This window comes from Phoca vitulina, unplaced genomic scaffold, assembly GCF_004348235.1.
Source record: "Phoca vitulina isolate PV1807 unplaced genomic scaffold, GSC_HSeal_1.0 scaffold61, whole genome shotgun sequence".
Classification (NCBI taxonomy): Eukaryota; Metazoa; Chordata; class Mammalia; order Carnivora; family Phocidae; genus Phoca; species Phoca vitulina.
In genome coordinates, this window is record NW_022589764.1 from 8,329,937 (window position 1) to 8,354,146 (window position 24,210).

General features: G+C 40.1%; 1 protein-coding gene across 1 annotated transcript in view; it reads right to left on the reverse strand.

Moving 5' to 3' along the window:
• TRPM1 (transient receptor potential cation channel subfamily M member 1) overlaps positions 1–24,210 on the reverse strand; it is an 85,681-nt gene that overhangs the window by 15,582 nt on the left and 45,889 nt on the right. Inside the window, exons 18-26 of the mRNA XM_032391279.1 lie at positions 16,330–16,452; positions 16,000–16,131; positions 13,814–13,942; positions 11,621–11,872; positions 10,284–10,458; positions 8,671–8,691; positions 7,788–7,932; positions 6,238–6,440; positions 5,470–5,602 (exon numbers count right to left, since the gene is read on the reverse strand). Coding sequence (XP_032247170.1) covers positions 5,470–5,602; positions 6,238–6,440; positions 7,788–7,932; positions 8,671–8,691; positions 10,284–10,458; positions 11,621–11,872; positions 13,814–13,942; positions 16,000–16,131; positions 16,330–16,452 — 1,313 coding nt within the window. The remainder of the gene's footprint in view (positions 1–5,469; positions 5,603–6,237; positions 6,441–7,787; positions 7,933–8,670; positions 8,692–10,283; positions 10,459–11,620; positions 11,873–13,813; positions 13,943–15,999; positions 16,132–16,329; positions 16,453–24,210) is intronic.

The following is a 24,210-nucleotide window of genomic DNA, read 5'->3' on the forward strand; positions in this document are numbered from 1 at the left end:
CTGAAGACTTACCAAAAGAATATTAAGCTCTCTAGGATTTTAGCTCTAGGCCACATCATTTATATATACCAACATGGCCATACTTCAGACCTCCTTGGTTTCTAGAACTCAAGTCATCTAAATCATTAGACTTTTCTGGTTGTATTCCACTCTCTGTTCAGGCGAGACTCTGGTCAGCCACTCACTGAAGCTCTTAGTAATATCCTAGGTTCTCCCTCCCTTACGTTCAACATAATAGTGCCCACTCTGCTCCTTCCTCTATTGCCACTAGGACTCCACAGCTGGGCAGGGAAAAATGGTGTCTTGAGGCAGTTTAATGTTTATGCTACCATTTACAAACACTAACATCGTTGTGGTATCCCCACTGATTGGTTCTTGGGATCATAGGTCCCTTTCAGCCTCCCTTTTGCTATGCCCCATGCTTCATTCACTAACTGCATTCTTGCCCTTGGGCTGTAGAGAGTCACTGATGAAGGTCATTGGAGTCACCTTGACTTGGCCCAATACAAAGTCATGTTAGCTAATTTCATATATGTCCTCCATGTTCCTGCTGAGCAATCTCCTGGCTAACTCCTTTCCTATCATATTTCCCCTAAAGGTGAACTCAAATCCTCCTCAGTGGCTGCAAGTCTGTAATATTGCTAAGGGTACTCTTTCCCCATTCCTATCATTTCTTCCTATGTGTCTGGACTTTCTTTTAGTGTAAAACTCTTGGTCTCTCTCCAGTCCTTTATTTATTCTTGAGGAGGACTGATTTTCTGGTTGGAATTTGGGGACCAGGACACCAGTTTGCTTTTCTCTCTCTCTCTCTGTTTGGGCGCTAGCTGCCTGCAGAGAGCATGGGTTCTCACTTTGTTTTGTTCATATGGTAAGTTTAGTGGGGAAAGCTGATTCTGCCTGTGAGAACGAAGGCCTGCAGGTGCCTGTGACTGAGTAGCTATGGCTAATTCTGTGAATTTGGCAACAACTGAACCACATCCTCTAGCACAACATTTATTACTAATACAGCCAATACTATTTTTATCTCTATCTGCCTGATATCTCTATCTGTCCTTGAATTGGCTCTCAAAGTTAGGTAAGGAACAAGATTGTCATTTACTAGAAACATTAAAACTCCCACATTTAATCCCACCCCTTCCCCATAATCCAAGCAACTTTGACTCCTATTAATTTCTAAGATTAAGACATTCAGATGGAATCTTCACCAAACGTCTCTCCCATCACTGTGTGTTTGTCTTTCTTTTTTTTTTTTAAGATTTTATTTATTTATTTGAGAAAGAGAGAATGAGAGACAGAGAGCACGAGAGGGAAGAGGGTCAGAGGGAGAAGCAGACTCCCCGCCAAGCAGGGAGCCCGATGTGGGACTCGATCCAGGGACTCCAGGATCATGTCCTGAGCCGAAGGCAGTCACTTAACCAACTGAGCCACCCAGGTGCCCTGTGTGTTTGTCTTTCTATGACCTTGTCTACACCAGAGGAATTACCCACCTCCTTTCTGAGACCCATCTCTCTTTCAGGTCTCCTTCTACTGATTATCTCATTTCTCTCCTTCTTGTCTTTCTTGTTATGGTCTCTGTTACCAGCATCTCTACTTGATTACTCAGGGAAAGAATACCAAATAAGATCTCAAGACCACAAATTGCTGCTTTTCTAATCAAGCCTAGAGGAAACCTAACACCTTAACCCAGATCCACAAATATGACAAGAAACCACTTGACCCAGAGGTTTTGGGGGAATCCAGACCTTCTATTATAGGTTTGGCTAGTCTAAGACCCATAGATGCTTAAGTACAAGACCAAGAGCATTTAGAATATATGGTTTATGAATTAGAGCCTGCATACTTGAAAATATCATATATGCAAAATAAAAATTTATGTAAATGGAAGATATGAATGAAGAAGAGATAATAAGGAGGAAACGTATACCATGCATTCCAAAAACCTATAATAATATACCTGTATTAATTAAATATTAAGTTTGGTGTGAAGCTTCCTTGATGCCATGGAAAAAAGGAAAACACACTGGATTACATAATCTCATTGTTCAAGAAAAGGAAGTTGAATCTCTGACAAAGTTTTTTTAGAAAAGATTCTTTTCAACTCAGTTGCTCTTGAATCTGTGAACCAAGGGATGCCAAACCACAAAAGGAATGATGTACTCAACAGTGAATTTTCAAGAGACACAGAGATGGCCTTCAAGTTCTGATTGATAAAGATACATGTTACTAGGGATTAACCTGGTGTGATGAATATCTAGGTTGACAAATTCTACCTTGGTTGTGCTGGCAGAAGTTATTTGTAAAATGTTCTTCCACAAGCCCTCTTGGTTATCTGATATTAACCTTTCAAGCAAAGAAACAACACCTGTCAACACCTGTCAACACCACCAGTTGTTTTGGTGTTGCTGATATTAAAGATCTTCCTGACAGTTATGGGTAGCAGAATCATTTGTGTATTGAGACTGTTCCTAGTTGCCAATAGCAAAATCAAAGTTGCAAACCCAGAGGGAGCATAGTTGATATTCTATTTGATATTCATTAAGGATAGGATGGAAATTTGCATTCAAGTCAGGACATGAACTTTTTAATCATCCATTCATTCAAAAACTCAAGCTCCTGCTGCGTGGAGATGTGCAGGCTTCTTGACATAGTCTAAGGTGTGGGTGGTCAGGGAAGTTTCCCATAAGGAATTGACATTTGAGCAGAGATCCAAAGGATGAATAGACAGAGGTTACAACATGTGCAAAAACCCCTATGGCAGGAAGGGAGTGGTGGCTTTGAGGAAATGAAAGGAGGCCAACAAGACTGGAGTACCAAGCATGAAGGGAGGACAGTCCAGGGTGAGGCTGGACCTGGGAGCAATGGGAGCCACTGGAAGACTTTTAAAGAGAGCTAGCGGGGAGCGATGCAACCAGATTAGAGTCTAGTGAGTGCAAAATGAATTGGAAGAGCAGAAATGATTACGGAGCACTCAGATGCTCTCAGAGCTCAGAGCACGGAAGAGGATGTCCAAATTTGGGAGGAAAACCATGAGTGCAGTGCCCTAAATCAGCTAAGTGGGCATGCTGGGTGGGGCTTTGGGTTAAATACCCTGCTGCAGGATTGTGCTAACTAAAAACTGAATCATATTGTAAATCTCTGATTGAGGGATTAAATGTTGGATCTCACAAAATGGTGAAGTTGGGTGAAATTGTTAGAATTTCATAGATTACTTTCCAAACGTTAAGGGAAGAGCATGAATTTGGTTCCTGCACGTAAGCCCTCAAAACACCCTGCATGGAGGAGCACAAGTATGTAAACTTCCTGTGTGAACACGTTTGTGAGACTGAGTCATGCAAATTGCTGGCCCAGGTTTTGAAAGGTACCAGACAACAGGGAGGCCAGGCAGGGACTAATGCCAAGCGCACCTTTCATGGAGGCTCACTCCTACCCAGATCCTGCAGATTGAATGGTGCTGGGGATGACAGGAGAATCATCAAATGGCAAATGGTGACATGGAAAATAAAAACAATCCAATATATAAAGAAGATTTTTTAAAAATGGCAGAAATATCTGAGTACTCAAAAATTTGATTTTAAAAGTAATCACTGGTGTTAAATTTAGGTAAAAATAACCAATTTTATTTCTATTCTTCCACCCTCTTTCCTGCTCCTCAGCTGTCCTGGTTAAGGGAGAAGGAAAAGTACCTTCTCCTCAAACCTCCTCCTCCATTTGTCTCCAATATTCACCTGTGATTCAGCCTAGAAAGGGTCAACAAGGGAACCGGAGGGGCAGGAATGTACTGCCATCACTCCTGGAGATCTCAGCCAAGGGAAACGGGAAGTAGATGTTTTTACTGCCCAGCACACTTTCATTCCTATTACGTGTGCACAGAGCCCCAAGAGGAAAATGCAGTTTGGTAGTGACCTGATAACCACATTCTTGGAGGCTTGCTCCAAGAATGGTAAAAATCCAAACAATGCTGGGGGAAGGGCGAAAGGGAAGAGGCAGAGTGAAACAAAACACAATTTCCATTGTAAATTACTGGCTGTGATTAAATCCAAGTTAATGTCTAACTAAAAAGTTGAGATTTTAGATTATAAGATGGGAGTAGCTTATCTTTCTCAGGAAGAAATAATTTTTATATCTTGAAAGCTTAGCAGTTACTATTAAGACAGCAAAGATGTATTTAAAAGTTTTTTTTTTTTTTAAATGTGCCTTATTAAGGCCAAAAGTTGGTGCAGATAACCCTTGAATTTGGTAGGCTGGATTACAAGGTGACTAGGGCTGGGAGGGGAGAGGGACAAGAGACCTGGAGCTGCCAGGGGCATTGTCTCTCCTGTGGGCTGTGGCAGAGTCACTGGCCTGAATGTGCACAGCAGGGAGACTTCAAAGTGTACTGTGAATTCTGTTGTAGTTGTTATGTTCTTGTGAATGTCTTTATGTTTATCAATATATACATGCAGCTGTACCAGGAAACTTTAATTCTGAGTACTGAAGGACAGAATGATAAGCTAGAATCCCCGTAGGCATCATCCTTCTACATGCAGTGTTGGTTAAACTCTTTGGAATGATATTTTATCGATTATCACAATCTTTAAATAATAATAATAATAAAAGCTTACATTGCTTTTATTAAGTGATAAATGTTCTTAAAAATTATATGATTAGAAAAATATAGAGAGTGTAGTTTTATTGTTCCTGTCTACCCTTTGCTGGTTACTAGTTCCCAGCTGCAGGAAGAGCAATACTGAAAAGTTCGGAAAATGTCACCCTTTAATGGCTCTCCCTCACCTGCCTTCATTTGCTCATTCACAGATTCGTGCACACATGTATTCATTCATTCTGCATTTATTAAGCACTACCATATGGATGATGCTGCTTTTGTTGGGACTGGGGATGTAAAGGTGTGAAAAACACACCCTGCCCTAGTTTAGAAGTTTCCATCCTCATGGGGGACAGACACCTCTGCCTCTCCCGTAGTTCCTGGTCTCATAGAAGCAAAGAGGAGGGAGCCTTTACCTCTGCTCTGCCAGTTTGGGAACGGAGCAACAAGAACATTAAGGTAGGATGAACAGGTCAGTCCCTAGGGGGATACCATCCTTGACAAAGTCAACCACAAGTCAAAAGACTGCTTCCCTAGTATTTACACAGCCCTGCAGCTGATTTTTCTCTTCATTGATGCAGGGTATTGCAGTAAAATCTCCCACTTTGGGGGTGGGCAAGAACTGTCAGGGGTTTTTGGTTTGGTTTGGTTTAGTTTGGGTCTGGAATTTTTGCAATACATGTCATCGTTCCCTTCTATATACAATTTACAATCACCATTTCACGTTAGATATTTTCACACTATTTCGGGGGGAAAACACGTAAAGAACCCAAAGTTTGAACAAACAAGAGAACCTGGAGTGAACATTTATACGAACGTTGGCATCCCCCTTAGAATGGGGCGGAGGAGCCCACACACCCTTGGCACTGGCCCTGCCCTGGGCACACCTCTCACAAGTGACACGGATGCGCTCATCGCTGGACGACTGCTGCTCATCCTCCTTCTCCTGGAAGTGCTCCTGAACACACTGCTCCTCGAACTCATGCAGCCGCTTCAGCTCCTCGTCGCTGAGAAACAGCTCTGCGTGAAGGGAGAACGGTTTGCCAAGTGAGAAATGAGCCCTGTCCATGAAGAATCAATTTAGTTGCGCCATTGCGAATTTCACACCCCAACTGGAATTACGCTCCCTTGCCCGTCACTTGTGGGCAATTCTCTGACTATTCCAATTGTTTTTTACTCAAACAGGTTGTAATATGCAGCAATCATCTTTCCGTTGGAGCAAAATGGCTTACTTTTTAACACAAAACACCACTATTATAGCTTTTGCAAAGTGAAACCAAGTACTATTTTCTGGAGAACATTTTGCATGTATTTTATGGAGTCGGGTGGACAGAATTATTTTCCTATCCTCTTGAGATGCAACAAGTGGAAACGTTCTTAAAGGAACATTGAATTTATATAGAGGAGTCATTTTCAAGAACTCTCAATTTCTGATCTCTTCATGAGCAGGCTTTCTGTAACACTAATTACTCATAAACTAACAGAACTGGAATAAAATCAACATAAAATGAGAAGCATTTGCGAAGAACAACAGTTGGACTAGAGTGTTATGTTTTCACACAATTTAAGTAGTTTAGTGAGATTTCCATGAGGGTGTCCAGTTGGAACACTCTTGAAATTCGCCCAAGATAGAAATGAAAGAGTCCTGCACATACTCAGTCCACGATCCTGTTCATCTTGGTCCCCTTCTCTTTTTTTCCTACAGCGGCCACTGAGACGCATAATGATTATATAGATGTGGCTTAAAATGATCATTGGTGGAGGTAGGACTGGCCGGTCATGAAATGTCATTATCAGCTGATATCGCTGGAATTTCCACACCTGGTTGGATATTGACTTTACTTCAAAGAAAGTATTGCTTTAAAAAGAATAAAGATTTAGTTATTTTACTTTTCATTTTGATTTCCCAGGGCAATTGGTCACTCACATTGAAATGAAAATAAACAGTGAAATGGCCTTTTAGTGCCCCTTAGTACTGACTCCTAGATTACCCTTTCGGTTTATCTATCAATGTGGATTATCTACACCCAAGGACATTTTACGCATATAAATAATTAAGAATTAAGTATATTGAAACTGCTGCCTACTGCTCTCTTGAAACACCATACTACAGCCTACTGATTCATATGCTCAGGAAAATTTTATTTCATATTTTTAAAGGTAGGAGCTATTCAGCTAAGCATTTTGAAGTATTTAAACCTGCAATACACTTGAACAAGAGTTTGAACCAGATTCTTTCCAAAGCCCTGGTCAGCTCTAAGATTCTATATTTCTGTGAAGGATTTTTCCCTCATGTTTTTCATCTTAGAAGCTAGAATTTTTTTTTGAACATTTATTAAGCACAGTCACATGCTCAACACATCATGCCAAAATGGACAAGTTTTACCAGAAACTTGATTTTATAGTTTAAGCCATGTCTTTCCTAGGCCATTTTATCTTCTATTCTGTAACCACATTTTATTTTAAATGAAATATTTTATATAATTACAGTAATTGTCACAGCTTATGGAATTAACATTGCTTTCTGTGCCTCTGATAATGAATTGAAGGCATGTCTTAATCAAATCTTCCCTACTCCAGGAGACTTTCATCTAAGGAAATATTTTCATTAGATTAAAATACATGTTAAAGTGTTAAAATACTAACCAAGATTAAGTTTAAATGTATTTAAGACAAAGACAAATACCATATGATTTCATTTATATGTGGAATATAAGAAACAAAACAAACAAAGAAAAAACAGAGGAAAGAAAAAACAAAACAAAACAACAAACCAGACTCTTAAACACAGAGAACAAACTGGTGGTTGTCAGAGGGGAGGTGGGGGGGATGGGTGAAATAGATAAAGGGGATTAAGAGTACACTAATGCATCCTGTTGAGCACTGAATAATGTACAGAATTATTGAATCATTGTACTTTATACCCGAAACTGATACAACACTGTATGTTAATTATACTTCAATAAAAAAATAAAATATTGAACCATCAAAAATTTTTTTTAAATGTATTTAAGTGTCAACTTTTGATTCATGAATACATGAAGGCTGATTAAGTTTGAATGAAAGAGATTGCAAAAATTCTACACATTTAAAAGCCCTACTGAAATTCTGTGTAAATCCATGGCCGCATGAGTGTTCCAAGATTAAACTGGAAATTTGTAATGTAATAAATAATAGGCACCCGGTCATCAGCCTTGATACATACTTGAAAACTGCAATAAGCAAGTTCACCAGCAGGATGTTGGCCACCAGTAGGTAGCATGCCATGATGGCGGGTGTGAGCCAGGCACCCGGGATACATGGAGGGAGCCGCTTGCCTTCCTCATCATACTGGTTGTCGCCACAAGGAGCTGAAACAAAAGTTTTTCTTTTTGTACTTTTTACATAAAATGAATAGAATAAATAACTTACATATGCCATTACGTGATCTATTTCTTTTTTAAGATGATTTTTTTCCTGATTTCATAAGCAATAATTTTCCATATGAAAAATATCAACTCATAGAAAGAAAATAAGAAACTTGACTTGTCATATTTATAAACATTTTCCCATTTCTGTATTTGTGTTTTTCATATACAGAAGTTCTTAATTTCTAAGCAGCTAAATCTATCTTTATATTTTTTTTCTGTACTGTTATCCATTAGAAAGCTATTGTGTCTTCTGATAATTTAACATCAACTTATGTTGTCTCCTTGGTCTCACTTGTACATGAACTTTGGAAATAATTTTGTTATGAGGAAGGAGGTAAGGGTGCCCTCTACCCTCAAATCCATTAATCACTGGTTCTGGTGTCATGTTTGGAAAATCATCTTTTCTCTCTCTCAGCTCATTCAAAATGCCACTCTGATCCTTTGGGACCTGTGTCCTGAACTAAAAAATAGAATGATCCCAACAGTGATCAGTGAAGTAACTTCCATGAATTTATAGTCTACCTAGTTTTTACTTACTTACAGTTTAGAAAAGTATTGACCCCAGAAAACAAGAGAAGTATTTAAAACAAGTGTAAGGCTGTCACTAATTAGCTAAGGGAAAGATTGATTAGTACACACATTTCATGGAGTAGAATCATCAATTCTGTGTAAACTTACGATTAATTTCCATGGCGTAGACTATATAGCAGTTGGAAAGCAGGATTTTATTTTTTTTAGTGTGACAGGAAGGGAGGAAAGAAAATAAGATGACAGTTGAGAAAAAAGTAAAACAAATGATTAGCAACACAGAACGGTTTTGGTTGTCAAGAAATGCAACGTACTCAAGTTTGGGAATTATAGATTCATGCTTAGAAACAGTGGTCTATTTAGAAGAAACTGTATACATTATTAATTTTAAGAAGTACATATATATTTCATGAATATTGGTTTTACCATTTCATAAGCAATAAAAAGTTCACTAGTTGAAAATACTGTGAAAAAGATATGAGGCTATTGGCAGATGATCATTTTAACCAATTGGTTAGCCAATCAGGCATTCTCTATATCCCAATTCAAATATCTCATAGGCACAAATAAATGAAAAATTATTATGCAATAGTCAGACCAAGAGTCAAAAACCAACATTTAATGGTGTTACTGAAAATAGCCTCTTTTGCCTCTTTATTTTCTCATTACCCAATTTAATAATTAAAAAAAATAAAAATATTACAATTTATGTCTGGATCATATGTTTACCAAAGCAAATATTCTTTTGAAAGCAAGTTAGATTTTTATGTTCCAGTTTACCAAGCTACAAACACATTCAACAATTGACTTTGAGATACCGGTGATAATGATATGTTTGGAATCATATTATAAAAGCTAGATGGAAGGCATTGTGTGAACTAGTTATCAGTCTAACCCGGTAGCAGAAGATGTACTGAGAACCCTGCATTTCATACAAGAGGAGGATGTTCAAGACCATCTATCCCCAAGAAGCAGAATACTGGAAAGAGCAGACATGCTGTTGTATCTGTATCTTTGTGACAGAGCACAACATGCAAATGAAGGTATGGGTATGGACATAAAAATGGATCTGAAGAGCCTCATTCATTGGTGGGACATTAACTGGCCAGGTGAAATAGGTATAAGAACATTTGAGCTTCGCTTCCTACAACACAAGAGACAGCATGACCTGCCAGCTTAGCCTGGAGAGGAGCTGGGTCCTATACCCCTCAGAAATCCACACAGGATTATGGCTCATTTCCTCTGCTAATATCCAGATTATTGTTTATAATAATAATTTTAAAAAGTTGAACTCCATAAGTGAAGAGGAAATTGATAGCCATGTGGATAATGGGCTTTGGAGAAGAGACTTGAAGATGAGGATGACACAAGGCACCAGTCACCCTGTCATGCTTACTATCTCATTCTATTGGAATAACACTACCCGCTCTGTCTTGGGGTAGAAAGAATTTTAGGTTGAAGAAATACTGGGATATTGACACTGGGACTACATTCATGTGATAAGATGTTCACCAGGTCCAGCTAAAGGAATGGGAGACTCTTTCAAAATTCTGATTAATGGTTTTTAGAATAGAAGAAATGACTGATGTCTTAAAAATCTACATTTCATATTCTGCACTTATTCCTTCATAAAATAATTTGATGCTCATGGCAGAATAAAAAATAATTTATTTCCAAATTAACACACGCTCTTCCATTAATTTGGAACTGATCATCTGCCTCAGAAGCAGGGAAGAGAATCTTACTATCAATTCTATTCTTACGGTCTATCTGGTCTGCGAACACCTCTCCATAGATCATCCAGTAGGGCATGTAGAAGATGTTTCGGGCCAGTTTCCAAGAAGGCTCCTCATCTGGGTGCAAAATGGCTTGACGGGCTACTCCAAAACTCATCAGCACAACCAGCATGATGACCACAAAATACAGCATGTCAATCATCTGAGTAGAGAGAAAATGTGTCTCTTACTGTGTTGACTCATGGGCCAGGTTCTCTTGCTATTGCTCTCCTTGATAACTTCATGAGTGTTTAATTAGGATGAAGAGAGCCTCTTTCCCTTCTCTCTATCCCATCCATGGGCTCCTTGTTTTCATATGCCATGCAATGCATACATCTTATTCTAGAACATTGACTCCCTCATTTGCTCTTACTCTTTCTTCTCCTCTATTGTTGCCCATAAACAAATATTCCTCTCATAACTACAACAACAGATGGAGAAAGGGAAGACTTATGGGGTAAACATGGGAATTTGTAAGGGAAACAGAGGAGGAGATATCTAAGAAAGGAACAAGATAATGAATTAAGAGTACAGAATATTTATTCATTCATTACACAAATGCTGAGTGGTTAGCCAATCAGGCATTCTCTATATCCCAGAGCAATGCTCTGGTTACTGAGGATACTGAACTGGTATAATTCCTAATTTTGGATATCCCTGAAGATGAGAGCCCTTGCCAGGATAAGCTAAACCATATATCCCTTCACTCAAAGCGGCTTGCGCTATAAAGAGTTATTCCTAAACTTAAGAAACTTCCTTTCTTCCGGGGTGAGTTGTAACACTGAAGCTATTTTAAGTGATGTAAGGATGATCTGCTTACTCATTCTTTTTGTTTCATATTGTATGATTTATTCTGAAAGAAATGTTGCCATGGATTTGTTTTGGCCTTAATAACATAAATTGCCTATGTCCACTCCAGGCCAGAGTACATGGGCTGAAGACTGTTTGGAATAAGGGTGGGGGAGTGACCCTGGGCCCTATTTGTTTCTGGCTTTCATCCCATGTTATGAACCAGGTTATTGCTATATTTATAAATATATATATATACACACACATATATATACACACACACACAGTATTAGTATTGTACATATATACAGTATATATATTTCCCTATATAAAGTAGTATATACTGTGTATATACATATACACACAGTATTAACATGTAAGAGAACTATGTATCTTAAAGCAAAAATGTTTCCTGCAGGAAATCAACTGCAAAGGAAAGACCAAATGAAGTCTAACAAAGCTACACCCAAGGCCTGGTCTCAGGTCTTAACCACAACCTCAGCATCTCTAGGTCCTAATGGGGTGTCGATACTAACCATCTTTCCAATCATCATCACATAGGGCCCCAGATACTTGTTGACACCAAAGATGTCCAGGACACGGATGTACCAGAAGATGATATCCACACAGTAGATCACTCGGCCATAGCCCATGTATGGCTGCTTCTGTAGGCGAAGCATTGCTCCAATCATGAACATGGAAATGGCCATGAGATCCGTGATGTTCCAGTACTCCTGAAGCCAAACTTTTATTTTCTGGCTGAGTTTGCCTGGTTCTGACATGAGGATCTGAAAACAAATGCCAAAGAACAATAAACAGGGAGTGCTGTGTTGGAAGCCTCTTAGAATCTTGGAAAGATAGGACTGGTGGAACATTCCAGGGCATCTGGTCCCATTTCCTGCCTAAGACCTTTAAACACTAATCTTCTCAGACAGAGAAAGATATCTCGAAAGGGAAATTCCATGGAATCCTCTATATTCCTAGATGCAGTGTTTCACAAATTCTCAGGAAATGCCTTCTAAATTATGTCCTTCTGGGTGAAATTAAAGCAGCTGCCTCTTGATTTCTTTTTTAATTCTCTGGATATGTGCCCATCAGCCCACGTTCCAGAGTTAGTCCAGGAGGAAAAGTCTAGAGCAGAGATACACCCATGTGGTCCCACAAAAGGGGACCTGTTGGAGATGGCAGAATTGGGCTAGGAGATGTTTGTTTGCCACAATTCCTTTGCAACTTAGATATGAGAAGTCAGGGGAAACTTAAATGATTTTTCTCCTACTTGAGATATTACCCTTTAAAAATGACCATTGATTTGGGGTGCCTGGGTGGCTCAGTCAGTTAAGCATCTTACTCTGGATTTTGGCTCAGGTCATGATCTCAGGGTCATGAGATCTAGCCCCACATCAGGCTCTGTGCTCTGCGGGAAGTCTGCTTGAGACGCTCTTTCCCTCTCCCTCTGCCTCTCCTCCAATGCACACTCTCTCTTTCTCAAATAAATAAATCTTAAAAAAAAAAACCCCACTGATTAAAAATCACTACTTCCTCAGGGTAAAATTAAAAATTTTTAACAAACAGCATGCACAGGTACACAGAGAGTGAACCCCATGGATGCAGCTATGGTGTGCAGTAAGGTGGGGGTCTGCTGTGGTACCCCTTTAGTTATGAAGACTGGGGGGTTCCTGGAGACCCCACAAGTGGGATGGGGTGGTGTCTATTTTTTGGCCAACACAGAAGGGATTCACTAGTTTAACCACCCATGTACTGTAGCCTGGAGGGTGAGCTGTAACTAGAGGGTGAGCTCCTAGAATAAAGAACAGTATCTTAGCACATGGCTGATGCTCAGCGGGATCACGGTGGCATAGGGATGGCATGGCAGGCCACTTGGGGAATCCCAGTTGTAACATTTGTAGTCTGATGAAGCCCAACTAGGAAAGAAAGACTAGTAGCAAAGGAGATGGGTTGTAAAATGTTGGATTGGGCACTTTTTTGGTTCCTCGGGCTCTCGTTAGACTGCCAGCAGCAAACTCACTCTATTGGGAAGAAATTGCCAGTGATATTTTTTTTTCAGTTCAGTGAAAGGGTTAATAACAATTGCAAAATAATAGTACTGGGTCTATATCCGTTGGAAGAAGCACGTGAAATCCTTCTGTGTGCTTTTTCAGTTCAGATTCATTTTTTCTTGGATATAAGCTTTCCCTCTCCAAGCTAATATAGTGAATTAAAACTTGTAGAAAAGTACCTGGCTCTATTTCCTCAGCCACTTTTCAGAATCTCCTGAGACTCCTTCCTTAATAAGAAGGAAGAATCCCCATTGCAGGTGGTAGGGAGCCTTGATTCTGAGTCCTAAATTGTAGGTAAAACATCATCTTGTGTCTCTCCGTTTTTAGTTTCAGTTCGCAGTAAACAGAGCCAAAATTTGTAACCAGTTGTAGTAATTGGTTTATCTCCTGGCAGCATTTACTATTGCTTTTACAGGCACTGAGACTGTTTTTATTACTAAACATCATTTATTTTGCTTTGTGTTTTGATTTGCAAATTCAAATTTCAGTTGGAAGCAGAAGACATAGAAACCTTAAGCAAGGGAATGGAATAAACTTGGGATTGTGATAGCCCAAAAGAGAAAAAAGTACCATGGCACTCATGATTTGCATGAAGTGTTTTTGCAATAAGAAGCTATATCTGAACTAAAGTCAGTGTTCAGTGGGGCTGGGACAGGTCTTTGGAGTAATCACCTCTCGTATTTTCTCTAAGGCCAGGCTCACGATGTAGGAGATGACAATCCACTCCTGTAGACAAGGCCAGCGCTCCATCCGCACCAGGATGACATAGTTGAATAGCAGTAGGTAGCCCAAGTATGATATCTGAAGGGCAGAACAACTATTAGCAGTGTTTGGGGAGATAACACTCACTGGAAAAAAAAAAAAAAAAAACTTTTGAAAATCCTATTTTCAGGTTGACAGCTCTTCTAAAACAAATTTGCCTTTCCAACTGGACTGACTCATCTAGAGGAAACCTGTTCACATCACCAGTGCAGATAAACTTTGGGGCAGGTTGGGAGGCATTTTATACTTCAGGATGATGTGGACACTGGCATTTCATTTTATAAATGAAGATGTATTTGTGGCTACTGTCACCCTCATGGGGGAATTATGGAGCTGCATAAAATTATGATAAATAATAAGGAAAATTTTAATATTGCACTAACGTGTCTTCTACATTCCTGGAAGTTGGAAAATGTTACTTACTCTCCCTGCTTTGCAAATTTTCCTCTTGAATCTTTTCACTGCTGATGGATGTGGGAGGTTAGAAGGCGGGGGTGGGGGCCGGGGGTGAGAGCTGTCTGCCCAGGTGCACAGAGCTGTCCTGAGTCCCCACAATTAGGATTGACATATCTATGGTTTGCTGTGGGCATAGCATGCCTCTTATCTTTGTGTCAAGAAAAGATGCAGAGTCTGGAGATATATGGAAGTGAGGTATGGGGTGGAGGGAGGTAGTCTGAAGTTGATTGTCTGAGGTTGATTCACTGTGGAGCTGATGAATCATCTTCACTTCCAGAACCTCTTGCTGGTCCAGGCCTCTTCAGGAGTTATGGGGGTGGGGTTGAGGAGTAGGGATGGGGTGTTCTAGCAATTGTGTATTTGTGATTCAGCAGGTTTTTTTTTTTTAAGATTCACCTTCCACCCCCTCCCAGTTGTATAATCTTTACCAGTAACATAGGTAAAATCCCTTGTATCCATGATTTGTTCCTTGCAGAAGGATTAGAACCAGAGTTCTCAAAATTGGGTTGTATCAGAATCCCCTGGGAAGCTGTAAAATGTGCAATGTCCTCCCACAGGCCAGAGGTAGTATTCATAGGTGCGGGGTGACACTGGGGCTCCTCTGCCTCCTGGCTCAGCCCTGTGCTGAGCTCTCCTGCAGGCCAGGGGCATCAACGGTGTTCAGCTGGTTCTGACCAGAGCAGGTGGGTAGCAGTGGCTTCTCCATATTACCAATCATGGCCACCAAAAAATTGGGTGTCCAGGCCCACGGTTGATCTAGGTCCCCATGAAGCCTTCCTCTGCCTACGGCCTACCCCATTGCCTAATGCCCCATTCACAGCCTTGGACCCATCTCCTCATCTCCCATCGCCTGCTCCTGCCTAGTTACAAATGGAACCCCATGCCAGGACCTGCCTGGTGTAGGCTGTAGCTTGGTGCTTGGGACTTCATGAGTAGTCTTGTCCCACCTTCCCCAGACTTCAGTGGTTGTGGGAGCCTCTGCATGCTTGCTGGGACCTCCTGCAGCCAGAGCCTATCTGCAGAAGTCATAGCATGCATGTGCAAAGTCAAGGCCACTCTTGTTACAGATGGTGCTTCACTCTTGGGGATGTGGAGACAGTGGCCACCAAAGGCATCTGGAGGAGAGTGTGCAGCCAAGCAGTGGTCAGTTTGGTGTGCATTTCAGAGTAGAGAGGGCTTGATTTGCTCCCCTGTTCTAGGAGTTTATGATCTGGGTTCAACCACACTCCTTTGGTAAGCCCACTGGTATTATGGGGAAAAAAATGGCGTCTGTGAGTTTGCTCTTTAAATCACAAGACATCTATGTTCATTTAAAAATAAAACTGTATTTCTCTAAGTTTGTATTACTGAAGGCATTAAAAAAAAATCCTTCATCTTAAGGAAACAGGACTGTTCTGCTTTATGAAGTGGTGTATTTGGGGCTACGATGGCCATATTCCTACATGTATGTAAATATAGGACAAGATACCCAGATACAATTTTAGCTGAAGATCTGAATTAGTCCCGGTTTTGTTTTCACAATTCATTTTAATTCTGTGAATTTTAAAACATTTTTAAAAGCCTTTGACATGTTTCTTGGGTCTCACAATTCTGTGTGTTCAAAACACGTTATGTGGCAAATGCTAAGGAGGAAGCCTTACCGTGTAAAACCAGAACTTGACAATGGGAGCGTTATAGAATTCACAGATCTTCGTTCCAATGGGGATGCTTCTTTGCTTTTTGTGCTCATTCTCCTCATCACCCTTTCTTGAACCAGTGTCTGCATTCGCGTCCTGGAAAACAGAATGGCACACGGCAAGCAGGTTGCCAAATGGGAAATGCACAGCATTTAACAGACAGGTGTCTTCAAAAATAAAGAATTATACAGAGTTCCCCCATTATTGTGGTTTCTAAACTCATGGTAAGAGAAATCTCAACAATTTTGAGAACGAGAGTGAATTGATACTGTTATGATCAAGGGTAGCACTGACCATGTTCTCCTCTTCTTTCTCTTTGCCATCTTCGTTCTCCTTGGATGTCTGATATGAGAGGTCATCATATGTGCGAAACTCCAAAAACAAAATGGTAGGGGGAAGAAGAATCCCCATTATAATCTACATAGAATGAGAAAAAAATTTTTTTAAGATTTTTAGATTTTTAAGCTATGGCAATTCTAGAAAAGTTTCTTAGTATATGTGAAATTTTAAAATTATGACCTTTGGTGTTACTCAATACATTGAGCAGTCCTAGAACAAGTTTATCACTGCTCTGATGTTCTGTAGCTTATTCGGTTTGATACATTGGTAGAGTCGCAACTGTGAAAAATTTAAGAACTTGCACCAAATTATTTCAGATAGACAGCAAGCAGTATTGTGTGGAATCCTGTCTTAAAAAGCAGTGAGCTTCCATTGAGTTTCAGAGCAGGTAAATCTTTAAATTAAAATATAATAATATGAGTGAGAATAAATACATAAAATATAATAATACCTTTAGTGAAGTAGATAGAAAATGTTTTATATAGAAATAACTTAGATATAAATGTGAATGTATGGATCAAGAATTAAAAGACAAATGTAATTTGGGCTGGATCTAGACAAAAGGATGGCCTGGCTCTTGGATGGAAAACTTTGTTGTCATTTTTATCAGTGCTGTGATGTGCGTCTCCAATATGGATATCTGTTCCCAATGTTCAGTGTTGAATTTCAAAAATTTCCCTTAGTGATCCATTATTAAGAACACCACAGGGGGGGCGGAGCAAGATAGCGGAGGAGTAGGAGACCTGGATTTCGTCTCCTCTCAGGAATTCAGCTGGATAGGGATCAAACCATTCTGAACACCTACAAACTCAACAGGAGATTGAAGAAAAGAAGAGCAACAACTCTGAACAGAAAAGCGACCACTTTCCGGAAGGTAGGACGTGCGGAGAAGTGAATCCGAGGCGATATTCGGGAGGATAGACGGCGGGGGAGGGGCCTCCTTCGGCTGCTTCTGGCAAGTGATAGAGCCGCGGAGCACAAAATCGGAACTTTTAGAAGTCGGCTCTGCTGAGGGACGTCACTCCGGTGGCTAAGCAGGGGGTGGAACCCTCATGGGACAGTGTGGTCTCAGGACCCTCGGGGTCACAGAAAGACCGGGGGTGCCTGAGTGCGGCAGAGCTCCCAGGTATCGGAGCGGGGAAGCCGGCTGCAGGGACAGAGCTGAGGCGCGGGCTCTCAGCTCGGGGTTGTCATAAACTGTGATCCGCGGCACAGTCGGGCCACTGCTCCTCCAGCAGGGACCCAACAAGCGGCAGATCCGGGGAGACTCCCCTTCCTCCCCTGGGAGGAGCGGCGCGGGAGTGCACCGCAGGGATCTGCTGTGTTTGGAGACTCCACACGGGATCGCAGATTACTTAGCCCGGACCGGGCAAGGGCGGGGCAATTCCGCCTCCGGCAAAGACATTTGGGAACCACAGCAGCAGGCCCCTCCCCCAGAAGATCAGCGAGAACAGCCAGCCAAGACCAGGTTTACCAATCAATGAGAACGGCAGAACTCCAGCGCTAGGGGAATAATGCACATAGAATTCATGGCTTTTTTACCATGATTCTTTAGTCTTTCAAAGTTATTATTTTTTTTAACTTTTTTTTTTTTTGAATTTTTCTTTTTTTTTTTTTTTAAGATTTTATTTATTTATTTGACAGAGAGAGACACAGCGAGAGAGGGAACACAAGCAGGGGGCGTGGGAGAGGGAGAAGCAGGCTTCCCACCGAGCAGGGAGCCCGATGTGGGGCTCGATCCCAGGACCCCGGGATCATGACCTGAGCCGAAGGCAGACGCTTAACATCTGAGCCACCCAGGTGCCCCTCTTTTTCCCTTTTTCAACCAACATCTTATCAATCCCTTTTTTAAAAATCTTTTTTATTTTTCATTTTTAGAGTTATATTCTATCCCTTCATAGTAGTTACCTGTATTTTTGGCATATATATATAAGTTGTTCTCTCTTTAAAATTTTGAGATAGTTTCTTCTAACAGATCAAAATATACCCTAAATCTCTATTGTATGGTTTTTTTTCTACTCCTGCCTGATCACATTCTCTCCCTTTTTTCTTCTTCTTCTTTTTTTAAATCCTCTTCTTTCTTTTTTCAAACAACTTCTTATCAATTCCTTTTATAAAATTTTTTATAATTTCCATCTTTACAGTCATGCTCCATCCCTTCATCATATCAACCCTTATTTTTGTACATATATAAGTTTTTCTTTCTTTAAAATTTTGGGAGGCACTTTCTTCTAACAGACCAAAATACACCCAAAATCTAGTGTGTGGCACTGATCTATAATCCAGCCTGATCATATTTGATCACATTCTGTTTTTTTTGTTTTGTTCTGTTTTTGTTTGTTTTTATCTTTATCTTTTTCTTTTTCTTCTTTTTCTTTTTCTTTTTCTTTTTTCTCTCTTTCCCTTTCTTTTCCCACTGCTTTAGGTCTTTTCTGATTTGTTTAGAGTATATTTTCTGGGGACGTTGTTACCCTGTTAGCATTTTGTTCTTTCATTAATCTATTCTCCTCTGGACAAAATGACAAGATGGAAAAAATCACCTCAACAAAAAGAACAAGAGGTAGTACCGACTGCCAGGGACCTACTCAATACGGACATTAGTATGACGTCAGATCTAGAGTTCAGAATCATCACTTTAAAGATACTAGCTGGGCTTGAAAAAAGCATGGAAGTTATTAGAGAAACCCTTTCTGGAGAAGTAAAAGAACTAAAATCTAACCAAATAGAAATCAAAAAGGCTATTAATGAGGTGCAATCAAATATGGGGGCGCTCACTGCTAGGATAAATGAGGCAGAAGAGAGAATCAGTGAGATAGAAGACCAAACAATGGAAAATAAAGAAGCTGAGAAAAAGAGAGATAAACAACTACTGGATCACGAGGGCAGAATTCGAGAGATTAGCGATACCATAAGATGAAACAACATTAGAATAATTGGGATCCCAGAAGAAGAAGAAAGAGAGAGAGGGGCAGAAGGTATAATGGAGCAAATTATAGCAGAGAACTTCCCTAATTTGGGGAAGGAAACAGGCATCAAAATCCAGGAAGCACAGAGAACCCCTCTCAAAATCAATAAAAATAGGTCAACACCCCGACATCTAAGAGTAAAACTTACGAGTCTCAGAGACAAAGAGAAAATCCTGAAAGCAGCTCGGGAGAAGAGATCTGTAACCTACAATGGTAGAAACATTAGATTGGCAACAGACCTATCCACAGAGACCTGGCAGGCCAGAAAGGACTGGCAGGATATATTCAGAGCACTAAATGAGAAAAATATGCAGCCAAGAATACTATATCCAGCTAGGCTGTCACTGAAAACAGAAGGAGAGATAAAAAGCTTCCAGGACAAATAAAAACTAAAGGAATTTGCAAACACGAAACCAGCCCTACAAGAAATCTTGAAAGGGGTCCTCTAAGCAAAGAGAGAGCCTAAAAGCAACATAGACCAGAAAGGAACACAGACAATATACAGTAACAGTCACCTTACAGGCAATACAATGGCACTAAATTCCTATCTTTCAATAGTTACCCTGAATGTAAATGGGCTAAATGCCCCAATCAAAAGGCATAGGCTATCAGATTGGATTAAAAAACAAGACCCATCGATATACTGTCTGCAAGAGACTCATTTTAGACCCAAAGACACCCCCAGATTTAAAGTGAGGGGGTGGAAAACCATTTATCATGCAAATGGACACCAGAAGAAAGCTGGGTGGCAATCCTTATATCAGACAAATTAGATTTTAAACCAAAGACTGTAATAAGAGATGAGGAAGGACACTATATCCTACTTAAAGGGTCTATCCAACAAGAAGATCTAACAATTGTAAATATCTATGCCCCTAACATGGGAGCAGCCAATTATATAAGGCAATTAATAACAAAAGCAAAGAAACACATCGACAACAATACAATAATAGTGGGGGACTTTAACACCCCCCTCACTGAAATGGACAGATCGTCTAAGCAAAAGATCAACAAGGAAATAAAGACTTTAAATGACACGCTGGACCAAATGGACTTCACAGACATATTCAGAACATTCCATCCCAAAGCAACAGAATACACATTCTTCTCTAGCGCCCATGGAACATTCTCCAGAATCGATCACATCCTAGGTCATAAATCAGGTCTCAACCGGTACCAAAAGATTGGGATCATTCCCTGCCTATTTTCAGACCACAATGCTTTGAAACTAGAACTCAATCACAAGAGGAAAGTCGGAAAGAACTCAAATACATGGAGGCTAAAGAGCATCCTACTAAAGAATGAATGGGTCAACCAGGAAATTAAAGAAGAATTTAAAAAATTCATGGAAACCAATGAAAATGAAAACACAACTATTCAAAATTGTTGGGATGCAGCAAAGGCAGTCCTAAGAGGAAAGTATATAGCAATACAAGCCTTTCTCAAGAAACAAGAAAGGTCTCAAGTACACAACCTAACCCTACACTTAAAGGAGCTGGAGAAAGAACAGCAAATAAAGCCTAAACCCAGCAGGAGAAGAGAAATAATAAAGATCAGAGCAGAAATCAATGAAATAGAAACTAAAAGAACAGTAGAACAGATCAATGAAACTAAGAGCTGGTTCTTTGAAAGAATTAACAAGATTGATAAACCCCTGGCCAGACTTATCAAAAAGAAAAGAGAAATGACCCAAGTCAACAAAATCATGAATGAAAGAGGAGAGATCACAACCAACACCAAAGAAATACAAACAATTCTAAGAACATATTATGAGCAACTCTATGCCAGCAAATTAGATAACCTGGAAGAAATGGATGCATTTCTAGAGATGTATCAACTACCAAAACTGAACCAGGAAGAAATAGAAAACCTGAACAGACCTATAACCACTAAGGAAATTGAAGCAGTCATCAAAAATCTCCCAAAAAACAAAAGCCCAGGGCCAGATGGCTTCCCAGGGGAATTCTACCAAACATTTCAAGAAGAATTAATACCTATTCTTCTGAAACTGTTCCAAAAAATAGAAATGGAAGGAAAACTTCCAAACTCATTTTATGAGGCCACCATTACCTTGATCCCAAAACCAGACAAAGACCCCATCAAAAAGGAGAATTACAGACCAATATCCCTGATGAACATGGATGCAAAAATTTTCACCAAAATACTAGCCAATAGGATCCAACAGTACATTAAAAGGATTATTCACCACGACCATGTGGGATTTATCCCTGGGCTGCAAGGTTGGTTCAACAACTGCAAATCAATCAACGTGATACAATACATTAAGAAAAGAAAGAACAAGAATCATATGATCCTCTCAATAGATGCAGAAAAAGCATTTGACAAAGTACAGCATCCTTTCTTGATCAAAACTCTTCAGAGTATAGGCATAGAGGGTACATACCTCAATATCATAAAAGCCATCTATGAAAAACCTACAGCGAATATCATTCTCAATGGGGAAAAACTGAGAGCTTTCCCCCTAAGGTCAGGAATGCGGCAGGGATGTCCACTATCACCACTGCTATTCAACATAGTATTAGAAGTCTTAGCCACAGCAATCAGACAACAAAAAGAAATCAAAGGCTTGTGCAAGACTGTTGAATCTCAGATCTGTACCTCTGAAACAAATAATGCAATATATGTTAAGAAAGAAAAAAAGAAGAAGAAGAATGTAGCAGGAGGGGAAGAATGAAGGGGGGGAAATCGGAGGGGGAGAAGAACCATGAGAGACAATGGACTCTGAAAAACAAACTGAGGGTTCTAGAGGGGAGGGGGTTGGGAGGATGGGTTAGCCTGGTGATGGGTATTGAGGAGGGCACGTTCTGCATGGAGCACTGGGTGTTATGCACAAACAATGAATCATGGAACACTATATCTAAAACTAATGATGTAATGTATGGGGATTAACATAACAATAAAAAAATTAAAAAAAAAAAAAGAAATCAAAGGCATCTAAATCGGCAAAGAAGAAGTCAAACTCTCACTCTTTGCAGATGATATGATACTTTATGTGGAAAACCCAAAAGACTCTAGAACTCATACTGCTATGAGTATGATAGCAGAATTACAGACCAATATCCCTGATGAACATGGATGCAAAAATTCTCACCAAAATACTAGCCAATAGGATCCAACAGTACATTAAAAGGATTATTCACCCCGAATACTGCTAGAACTCATACAGGAATTCAGTAAAGTGGCAGGATATAAAATCAATGCACAGAAGTCAGTGGCACTCCTATACACCAACAACAAGACAGAAGAAAGAGAAATTAAGGAGTCGATCCCATTTACAATTGCACCCAAAACCATAAGATACCTAGGAATAAATCTAACTAAAGAGGCAAAGGATCTGTACTCAGAAAACTATAAAATACTCATGAAAGAAATTGAGGAAGACACAAAGAAATGGAAAAATGTTCCATGCTCATGCATTGGAAGAACAAATATTGTGAAGATGTCAATGCTACCTAGAGCAATCTACACATTCAATGCAATCCCCATCAAAATACCATCCACTTTTTTCAAAGAAATGGAACAAATAATCCTAAAATTTGTATGGAACCAGAAAAGAACCCAAATAGCCAGAGGAATGTTGAAAAAGAAAAGCAAAGCTGGTGGCATCACAATTCCGGACTTCCAGCTCTATTACAAAGCTGTCATCAGCAAGACAGTATGGTACTGGCACAAAAACAACATAGATCAATGGAACAGAATAGAGAGCCCAGAAATGGACCCTCAACTCTATGGTCAACTAATCTTTGACAAAGCAGGAAAGAATGTCCAATGGAAAAAAGACAGTCTCTTCAACAAATGGTGTTGGGAAAATTGGATAGCCACATGCAGAAGAATGCAACTGGACCATTTCCTTACACCACACACAAAAATAGACTCCAAATGATTGAAAGACCTCAATGTGAGACAGGAGTCCATCAAAATCCTAAAGGAGAACACAGGCAGCAACCTCTTCGACCTCAGCCGCAGCAACTTCTTCCTAGAAACATCGCCAAAGGCAAGGGAAGCAAGGACAAAAATGAACTACTGGGACTTCATCAAGATAAAAAGCTTTTGCAAAGCAAAGGAAACAGTCAACAAAACCAAAAGACAACGAACAGAATGGGAGAAGATATTTGCAAATGACTTATCAGATAAAGGGCTAGTATCCAAAATCTATAAAGAACTTATCAAACTCAACACCCAAAGAACAAAGAATGCAATCAAGAAATGGGCAGAAGACATGAACAGACATTTTTCCAAAGAAGACATCCAAAGGGACAACAGACACATGAAAAAGTGCTCAATATCGCTTGGCATCAGGGAAATCCAAATCAAAACCTCAATGAGATACCACCTCACGCTAGTCAGAATGGCTAAAATTAACAAGTCAGGAAACAACAGATGTTGGCGGGGATGTGGAGAAAGGGGAACCCTCCTACACTGTTGGTGGGAATGCAAGCTGGTGCAGCCACTCTGGAAAACAGTATGGAGGTTCCTCAAAAAGTTGAAAGTAGAGCTACCTTATGACCCAGCAATTGCACTACTGGGTATTTACCCCAAAGATACAAATGTAGGGATCTGAAAGGGTACGTGCACCCCGATGTTTATAGCAGCAATGTCCACAATAGCCAAACTGTGGAAAGAGCCAAGATGTCCATCGACAGATGAATGGATAAAGAAGTGGTATATATATACAATGGAATATTATGCAGCCATCAAAAGGAATGAGATCTTGCCATTTGCAACGACATGGATGGAACTGGAGGGCGTTATGCTGAGCGAAGTAAGTCAAACAGAGAAAGACATGTATCATATGACCTCACTGATATGAGGAATTCTTAATCTCAGGAAACAAACTGAGGGTTGCTGG